At 41.1% G+C, this 10,341-nt stretch overlaps 1 protein-coding gene across 1 annotated transcript; it reads left to right on the plus strand.

Moving 5' to 3' along the window:
* The first annotated feature begins 408 nt into the window (after window positions 1-408).
* LOC142257139 (nicotinamide N-methyltransferase-like) lies at window positions 409-8,248 on the plus strand. Its single transcript, XM_075329247.1, has 3 exons — window positions 409-571; window positions 4,503-4,710; window positions 7,232-8,248. Exons 1-3 carry the CDS (start codon window positions 418-420, stop codon window positions 7,653-7,655), a joined length of 786 nt encoding a protein of 261 aa, XP_075185362.1. The 5' UTR covers window positions 409-417; the 3' UTR covers window positions 7,656-8,248.
* Window positions 8,249-10,341: the final 2,093 nt, after the last annotated feature.

The raw sequence follows: 10,341 nt of genomic DNA on the forward strand, positions 1-10,341 counted from the left end.
CTGGATATAAAATCTATGTATCTCTGTCTGTCTATTTATCTACCTATCTATCATCTATTTATTTATTATCTAGCGATATATCTATCATGTTCAAATTGCATTTAATGTTGTCTAAAAATGTAAAAAAATGCAGGTCAAAAAATGTAAAAAATACGTGTTTTGTCAGTTATTTTTTAATGCCAAGGGATGACAATTTATGTACCATTTCTGCATCCAAATACTCAATATATGCACATACCCTAAAGCTGTTATTAGAACTGAAATGTTCATTATACCACAACCCCATGACTGACTCATGAACATACCTTGTGATGTCATTAGGAATAATAGCCTAATGCAATTACTAATTTGCCTTCTAGTTGATATATAAAGACCTTGAGTTTATGGAGAGTCATTCTGATCGTAATACAATATTGGATGATGGATTCTAGAAAGTATAAGCACTACCATGAATGTGGCTTTGATTCCAGGCAATTTCTGGAGCATTACGTGTCAGATAGACCAGATATGGTCTTTGAAGAGGATTTCCTAAAATTTCCCATTGAAAATCTCAGACAAACTTTCACAGAAGGTATGTATTGTTCAATGTTTCATTGTTTTCCCATAATTTTACTGAACAATAATTTACAACATCAATGGTATCTCTCTATATCTTCCACTCTTAAAAATGGTACCCTTTGCACATGTTCTTCAGCTGAGCATCCCTTCTTTACTAAGGTCCCCTTCTGTGTTTCCACTGTTTTCGCACTATTCACAAACTTGCCTCATAGAAGTCCCCTGTCTTGTCTAACATGGTTCCACCTCTGGAGAGCTCACTCTGCATTCTGAGCTTGATCTATGCCCTCACCTTCTCTACATATCCTTTCTCCTTTGCTTTTGCTACACATCACTCCTCTCAAACAGGAACAACTCTTCCTGAACTCTAACAATCCTTCCCCTGGCTGACTCAATAGTTACCCCGTCTTCTCTGCACTCCGGGTCCTACAACCCACAGAGGAATTCTAAACATAGGAACGAAGAGACAATGACCTTTTTTGTCCACTATTAGTACTACGGCCTACATAACATTATCCATCTTATACATAATACTTTCTACTAGAGGTTATATGACACACTTGCATTAAAACCATTAATGTCTTCAGGAGGAGAAACAGGACCTCAGGTCTACCTCCATACATCTCATAAAAATCGCAATGGGTCTAACCAATGAGCACAATTATCCTGCTTACCATAGCGGGAGGAGAGACTGTAAAATAAGTTAGTCTCTAGTTAGGTGATCAGAGGAGGAACCATGCTGCCCTGGTCAGGAGCAGAGCAAAGCCTTGAATATAATGAATATATAGTCTCAGGGTTTAGTAGAGTCAATGTTTCTCCATGTAATATTCAGAACCTTTGATGACTTTTAAGGATGATGAAAAGGTAACTCTTAAATTCCAAATGGAATTACCAGTTTTTGCTTCATGTCCTGCCTTTTTCCAAATAGTTTTAATAAACTAGAGTTGATATAATCTTCTGTTCCAGAAAGATTACAATAAATCTTTTAGTAAAACTAAACTAAGCTTGATTCATACGTCCTTCGCAAAGATTAACCTGCCCAAATTCCAGCCTTGCTGAAGCATCCTCAGATCATTACCGATTCTCCACCAAATTTCCCAGTGGGTGAAATACAATGTGGATTGTACGCCTCTCCAGGTCTCCGTCTAACTATTAGACGACCAGGTGTTGAGCAAAGCTGAAAATTAGGTAAAGAAAGTTCAACAAACATCTTTGTGAAGGACGTATGAATCAAGCCGCATACAAGGTTATCCTGGAAAAACAGTAGTTTCCTTCCATTAAGGCAATGTTCCTCAACTCTGAGGACTGGTTTTTCCAGCAGGACAATGTGCCATGCCACAAATCTAGGTCAATCAATGTGTGGATGAAGGACCACCACATCAAAACCCTGTCATGGCCAGCCCAATCTCCAGACCTGAACCCCATTGAAAACCTCTGGAATGCAATCAAGAGAAAGATGGATAGTCACAAGGCATCAAACAAAGTAGAACTGCTTCTATTTTTGTGGCAGGAGTGGCATAAGGTCACTCAAAAGCAGTGCGAAAGACTGGTGGAAAGCTTGCCAAGACGCATGAAAGCTAAGATTAAAAATCATGGTTATTCCATAGAATCATAGAATATTAGAGTTGGAATGGACCTCCTGGGTCATCTAGTCCAACCCCCTGCTCAAAGCAGTATTCACTAAATCATCCCAGACAGATGTCCGTCCAACCTCTTTTTAAAGACTTCCATTGAAGGAGAACTCACAACCTCTCGTGGCAGCCCCTTCCACTCATTGATCACCCTCACTGTCAAAAACTTTTTTCTAATATCTAATCTGTGTCTCCTCCCCATCAGTTTCATCCCACTGCTTCTAGTCTTTCCTTGTGAAAATGAGAATAAAACTGATCCCTCTACAGTGTGACAGCCTTTAAGATATTTGAAGACAGCTATTATGTCTCCTCTCAGTCTTCTCTTTTGCAAGCTAAACAATCTTAATTCCTGTAACCGTTCTTCATAGGACATGGTTTGCAGTCCAGTCACCATTCTGGTCACTCTTCTCTGAACTTGCTCCAGTTTGTTGATGTCTTTTTTAAAATGTGGTGCCCAGAACTGGACACAGTATTCCAGATGAGGTCTGACCAAAGAGGAGTAAAGGGGATAATGACTTCACGTGATCTAGACTGTATGCTTCTGTTAATACATCCTAGAATGGTGTTTGCCTTTTTTGCTGCTGCGTCACACTGTTGACTCATGTTCAGTCTGTGATCTATTAGTATACCTAAGTCTTTTTACCACATACTTTTGGTTAGCTCTAATCCTCCCATGCTGTATATGCTCTTCCACAAAATATTGATTTCTGAACTCTTACTGAGGTAAAACATTATTAGTATTGTTCTAAATGATTATGAACTTGTTTAATTTGCATTATTTGAGGTGTCTGAAAGCACTGTGCATTCTGTGCATTGTTTTTGTTATTTTGACCATTTCTCATTTTCACAAAAAAAATATAACATTTTTTGCTTAGAAATTCGGAGACGTAGTCAGTAGTTATATATAACAAGCCCTCATAAAAAAAAAAGTTAGGGTCTTTGAAAAAGCAGAGGAAAAAACTAATGTTTATCAGCCAAAATCCCAATGATACCATCATTATTGAACCCAAAAAGCCCATATCTATATGGGCTGAGGGGATATAGGCATAAACTCCATATCAACAGCAAAAAACAGGAGAACAGGGAGTTATAAACATACAAAAAATTATTAATGAAGTACATCAATCAAGTTTCAGTCACAATAGCAATATTATTTTCAAAAAGTAGTCAGACATAATTAAAACAGATGGACAGTGAACATGTATAGTTCATAGTGGTGGCATGAAACGGTGGGGGAGAGTAAAGTAAGCTATTAGTGTATCCTATATTTTTCACATATACTCTAAGGAAAAATTCTAGAGTGTACCAACCAACAATAGCACAGACTAAATGAAGGTAAATGACAATCTGTTGACAATCATGAGTGTAAATACACCAATGTTAATAGTCCAATTCCTATTGAAGGTGATAAAAACCAGAATAAAGCAGTGTATATTGAATGGATAAACACCACTACCCACACTCATAAAGACCTCCAATGTCATCTCGCTGTGGAAGCTGGTTAATTTATGTGGCACCAGTAAGATTTACGAAACGTACGTTGAAGGTCTTTATGAGTGTGGGGGGTGGTGTTACCAAAAACAGAATGAGGTGGACAAAGAAAAGAACACAGGAACTACAGTCACACATGGTGGAGGTCAGAGATGTTTTGGGGTTGTTTTTCTGCCTCTGGCACTGGGGGCCCTGACTGTGTGGAGGGCATTATGAAATGTGAAGATTACCAAAGGATTTGGGTGGCAATGTAGAACTCAGTGTCAGAAAGCTTGGTATAGTCCCAGGTCATAGGTCTTCCAGCAGGACAATGACCCCAAATACTTGAAGAAGCCCTAGACATGGATGGAAACAAAGCACTGGAGAGTTCTGAAGTGGCAGCAAAGAGTCCGAATCTAAATCCCATTGACACGTGTTGAGAGATCTTAAAATTGCTGTTGCCTTCAAATATGAGAGACCTGGAGCAGTTTATAAAGAAGAGTCCAAGTGAGAGGAGGAAGAAGCTTGTGAACGGTTATAGAAAGCGATTGATTGCAGGTATTTATTCCAAAACGTTTGCAACTAAATATTGAGTTGAGAGTGCCAACAATTTTATCCGGTTCATTTTTGGAGTTTTCTGTGAATTTATATCCAATTTGCCTTTTTTTCACAGTTTTTTTGTTGTTGTTCCAATACACAAAAAATAAATAAATGAGTGGATAACAAAACATTTGTAATTCCAATAATTATCTGGGTGAAATACTTCATTTTTGGGAACAATTTGAAGGGTACGAAAACTTTTGGCCATGACTGTATGAGAATTTGAATACTTAATTTTTTCTGCAGGTCATATTAAAGGAGACGTCTTGATTGACCTCAGTAATGGTTCCCTGGTTCATCAATTATATGCGGCCTGTGATTATTTCAAGAACATCATAGTGCTGAAAGTCAGAGACAGATGCATCATGGAGCTGAAGAGATGGGTGGACGCACGTACAGGAGCCTTTCATTGGGGCCATGCTGTAAAACTTCATGCTGACGCTGAAGAAGAAAGGTGAGATGAAAAAGATATGAGGCAGATCTACTGTGTAGACAGGGCAGATTGTAGCATTGCTTGCTGCCAGAGGTCCAAATTTAAAGGAATTTTCTGGTGAAAACAAGTGATCAGCTAACCAAAGAATAGGTGATAACATATTGATCAGTGCAGGTCCAACGGCTGGGATCTTCACTAATCATCAGAATGGGGCACTTTTCTCCTGACTAGTAGAGATGAGTAAACCTACGGAGGTTCGGTTCTCTGACGGCAAACGAGTCTAGCCCCATGAGGCTCGATCCGGATTGGAATCCAGAAGCAAGTCACTGATTGGCAGTTTGAGTCTCTGCCCACGTACAGCCAGCGATAAACAGATCACCTCGGGGGGGGGGCTTTTTCAAACTTTTTTTGTTGCATACTACAACCGATAACGCTGTTGTTACCCACATTGTGTGCCGTTCAAACACTGCATGTGGCCCATACTGGGTTGAGCACCAAGCGTATCTGAGAACAACATTGCTCGCATGAGTTTTGTTCACACATAAAGCATTGTTTTTTAAATTAGGTGTTTGGTTTGAAAACCAAATCTCAAGTTTGCTCATCTCTCCTGATTAGAATGGAGGGGCAGTGCACAGGCTCCAATCATTCCCTTTGGGCTGCTGAGCACTACACTGTTATTTTTTCAGTAGACCCATAGAGAATAGATTGAGTGGCGGATGGACATCTGACCTGTTGCTCAACTTTTAATGAGAATGAAAATTCCCTCTCTTCTGATTGGTCCTTGTCCCAGCCATCAGACTTTCCAATGATCAATTCGATATTACTTATTCTATGAATAGGTGATAACTTATGATAACCCAACAATCCTATTGACTGGTGCTTCCCCCAATTGCATACGCTTGAGTAAAATCTCATCTTCAATGATGCTTCTGTATTTTGTTGGGAAAATCCAGGCCAATGATTTGCTGTGTATACTCCCCATGAGAACATACCCTGAGCCTTGATAGATTTTATTCCTTGAATCTGAGAAGACACTTTCCTGACCTGCTCTCACCACCTTTGACTTTTCATATATACAACCCCCTTTTCTTATCCTGCTTCTTCTGTCAGCCACTGGATAAAGCTCCATTCACAATTCTTCACGGCACAAGTTACAAGTGAGTGATGAACAGTCTGCCCCATACCACGGTGTATTAAACCAATGAAGCTGAAAAGACAAAAGGTGCAACCTGGCATCTTATTCTGGTTGGAAACAGTAGGGAATCACTCACCTGGGCAAGTTGTGCAAGTCACAACTCTTGTAGTACATTGGTTAGCGTGAAAAACCGACTGCTGCAGACCCACAAGTTAAACCGTCAATCAGTGGAATAGAAGAACTGGGTTGTCATGCCGCACTGTTGAATAGATTCAGGAGAGCAATCGAAATGATTATCAGATTTTATTGTTCATAGTCAATGCATTTCGGAGCTAGCATGCTCCTTTATCAGGAAGGTTCCTGAAGAAGGATCATTCTACCTCCGAAACTAGTTAAACTATGAACAATAAAATCTGCTGAGCATATCAATTGCTCTCCTGAATCCATTCAGCAGTGCGGCATGACAACTCTTTTCTTCTATTCCACTGATTGATTCCATACCATGGTGTACTAATTTATGCCAGAGGTGAGATTCTGTGCCATGCACATATTCTATTGTTCCAATGCTAGACTATTCAATATTAAATAGCATTTTTGCCCACAAAGATCATTCTACTGATTCATAAGGTCCTCAAAAGTAGTGGCTACAATTGTAAGAAACATAGTACACAATCCTTGGCTGCATACAAGTAATTCTGGTGGAATATCTTTAATCGGGGTCTTAGGCGGGCTTTGCACACTACGACATCGCAGGTGCGATGTCGGTGGGGTCAAATTGAAAATGACGCACTTCCGGCATCGCATGCGACATCGTAGTGTGTAAAGCCTAGATGATACAATTAACGAGCGCAAAAGCGTCGTAATCGTATCATCGGTGCAGCGTCGGCGTAATCTATAATTACGCTGACGCGACGGTCCGATGTTGTTCCTCGCTCCTGCTGCAGCACACATCGCTGTGTGTGAAGTCGCAGGAGCGAGGAACATCTCCTACCGGCGTCACCGCGGCTTCCGTAGGATATGCGGAAGGAAGGAGGTGGGCGGGATGTTTAGATCCCGCTCATCTCCGTCCCTCCGCTCCTATTGGCCGCCTGCCGTGTGACGTCGCTGTGACGCCACACGACCCGCCCCCTTAATAAGGAGGAGGGTCGCCAGCCAGAGCGACGTCGCAGGGCGGGTGAGTCCATGTGAAGCTGCTGTAGCGATAATGTTCGCTACGGCAGCTATCACAAGGGTATCGCAGCTGCGACGGAGGCGGGGACTATCGCGCTCGGCATCGCAGCATCGGCTTGCGATGTCGCAGCGTGCAAAGTACCCCTAAGTATAATGGCCTCGGTTGCATTTAAGTTGTTCTGCAATCTTTTGATTGGGACAATGGGATGATGACTTTTCAAAAAAATTTTCTTGCAGTGAAAAGTTTAAGGAAAAAGAAGAAAAAATGAGAACAGCCCTTCAACATGTTGTGAAATGTAACCTGAAGAAAGAAAATATGATGGATCCGATGGTCATACCACCTGCAGATTGTATCATCAGCGCTTGGCTCCTGGATGTTATTAGCAAAGACCAAGAGGGTTATGTGAGATATCTCAGGAAGTTCTCAAGGTTACTTAAACCTGGAGGACACATTATATTAATAGGGTGTTTAGATGCAACATTTTTCATAGTTGGGAAAGATAATATGCATCTTGTCACTTATAATGAAGATTTTGTCAAGAAAGCTCTGGTTGGAGAAGGTTTTGTTATTGACCGCTGTGAGGTTATGAAGAGAACGGTTAAAAGTGATCTTGTTGACCATAAGGGCGTCATATTTGTTGTAGCTCACAAAGATAAGTAGGTTTGAGTAGAAACTAAAAATATTGAAGGGGCTGGACCATAAAATCAAATTATCGCGTATCCACAAAATTGGTGGAATCTTGGTGATCTTTTGGTCGGAACACTAGAAGTCCCATAGATCTCATGCACTGAACTCTGAAGTGCCCTATTTGAGTTGAGCGGTGATCTGATATACTGAAATCACTATCACTCCATTTTCTGTTAGAATGTGTCTCATAGACAATGTTCAGCAATTTGTTGGATAGCCAACTGCTTTTATGATTCAACTCCTTTAAGCTGTATATTTGTTTTCTAAGATGGCTTCAAAATCCTCAAATTTTGCAATTACATTAAAGTTAAAAATTCCAAAATTCTTCTAGTTTCATAATAGTCCTTCATGGCAATCGGATCCCTGTTTTCTTATAACAGAGATTAAAATCTTCTGCTTAATTGGTTATTTTTGCGCCTTTATTTTAGGAAACTATTCTTGGAATGATAATTGTATGAAATGAAAATAGTACCATAACATAATGGTATAATTTATGAGATAATATGTTTTCATGAGACTTCTGGCTATTTGTAATCAACAGTGAAATAAAGATAAGTAATATTGAACTTGAATAATATGATTTTCTTGGTGGGTCATAGCTACAGTGCCTACAAGTAGTATTCAACCCCCTGCAGATTTAGCAGGTTTACACATTCGGAATTAACTTGGCATTGTGACATTTGGACTGTAGATCAGCCTGGAAGTGTGAAATGCAGCAAAAAAAAATGTTATTTCTTTTTTATTTTTTTTTTTAAATTGAGAAAAGTTTATTCAGAGGGTCATTTATTATTCAACCCCTCAAACCACCAGAATTCTGTTTGGTTCCCCTAAAATATTAAGAAGTATTTCAGGCACAAAGAACAATGAGCTTCACATGTTTGGATTAATTATCTCTTTTTCCAGCCTTTTCTAATTAAGACCCTCCCCAAACTTGTGAACAGCACTCATACATGGTCAACATTAGAAAGACAAAGGAGCATTCCAAGGCCAGTAGAGACAAGATCGTGGAGGGTCACAAGGCTGGCAAGGGGTACAAAACCCTTTCCAAGGAGTTGGGCCTACCTGTCTCCACTGTTGGGAGCATCATCCGGAAGTGGAAGGCTTATGGAACTTCTGTTAGCCTTCCACGGCCTGGACAGCCTTTGAAAGTTTCCTCCCGTGCCGAGGCCAGGCTTGTCCGAAGAGTCAAGGTTAACCCAAGGACAACAAGGAAGGCGCTCCGGGAAGATCTCATGGCAGTGGGGACATTGGTTTCAGTCAATACCATAAGTAACGTACTCTACCGCAATGGTCTCCGTTCCAGACGAGCCCGTAAGGTACCATTACTTTCAAAGCGTCATGTCAAGGCTCGTCTACAGTTTGCTCATGATCACTTGGAGGACTCTGAGACAGACTGGTTCAAGGTTCTCTGGTCTGATGAGACCAAGATCGAGATCTTTGGTGCCAACCACACACGTGACGTTTGGAGACAGGATGGCACTGCATACGACCCCAAGAATACCATCCCTACAGTCAAGCATGGTGGTGGCAGCATCATGCTGTGGGGCTGTTTCTCAGCCAAGGGGCCTGGCCATCTGGTCCGCATCCATGGGAAGATGGATAGCACGGCCTACCTGGAGATTTTGGCCAAGAACCTCCGCTCCTCCATCAAGGATCTTAAGATGGGTCGTCATTTCATCTTCCAACAAGACAACAACCCAAAGCACACAGCCAAGAAAACCAAGGCCTGGTTCAAGAGGGAAACAATCAAGGTGTTGCAGTGGCCTAGTCAGTCTCCTGACCTTAACCCAATTGAAAACTTGTGGAAGGAGCTCAAGATTAAAGTCCACATGAGACACCCAAAGAACCTAGATAACTTGGAGAAGATCTGCATGGAGGAGTGGGCCAAGATAGAAGTTTGCAGGCTCTAACTTATTTGCATCTTATAAAACCTGCTAAATCTGCAGGGGGTTGAATACTACTTGTAGGCACTGTACTTGTGTGCTTTATTGTCAAAGAGTTATCAGTGTTGATTTAGGAGCGATGGGAAGTTGTTATGCGCACGCAGTAAATAATGTAAAATAAGGTCTTATTTAAAAGTACTACACCTTACCTGTACAGACTAGAAGTCCCAGCTGTGCAGTCCCTAAAGGCCCCTGCGCAAACTGGAATAACCCTAACTGGATGAATTCGATGCCCACTCTGACCTTTGCTTCCACAGCCATCAGGGTTTCCATCTACATCCTTCAGAATCCGGTGGAAGGTGCAGAGTAAAATAACGTAGACCAAAAGTTATAACACAAGACTAACAGGCTATAGTTCCAAGCAGGGTCTACTTCAGAAATATCACCAATGGGAAATGGAAGCCGGGGGAAGCTTTAACCGCCGGTAGATGGGGCAGGCTAAATTACAGGATAGGAAACACTTGTTGGCAGAAAGGCAATGAACACACAAAGTGTCCACACAGAGACAAAGTGTTCAGAACCAGGACAGCAACTGAACCTGACTGTGGCTCAATGGAGAGGGAAAGAGCACAGTAAAGGAGGACGCCAGATCAATTGCGAAGCATAATGGTAGTCTTTTTATATCTACGGAGTTAGTGGTGGATGCAGTTTATACCTCTGTTAAATCTCAGTTATCCTCTGACAATCTCCATTTTATCAAACTGCAAATGGATAAA

The sequence above is a fragment of the Anomaloglossus baeobatrachus genome, chromosome 11 (assembly GCF_048569485.1).
Source record: "Anomaloglossus baeobatrachus isolate aAnoBae1 chromosome 11, aAnoBae1.hap1, whole genome shotgun sequence".
Lineage (NCBI taxonomy): Eukaryota > Metazoa > Chordata > Amphibia > Anura > Aromobatidae > Anomaloglossus > Anomaloglossus baeobatrachus.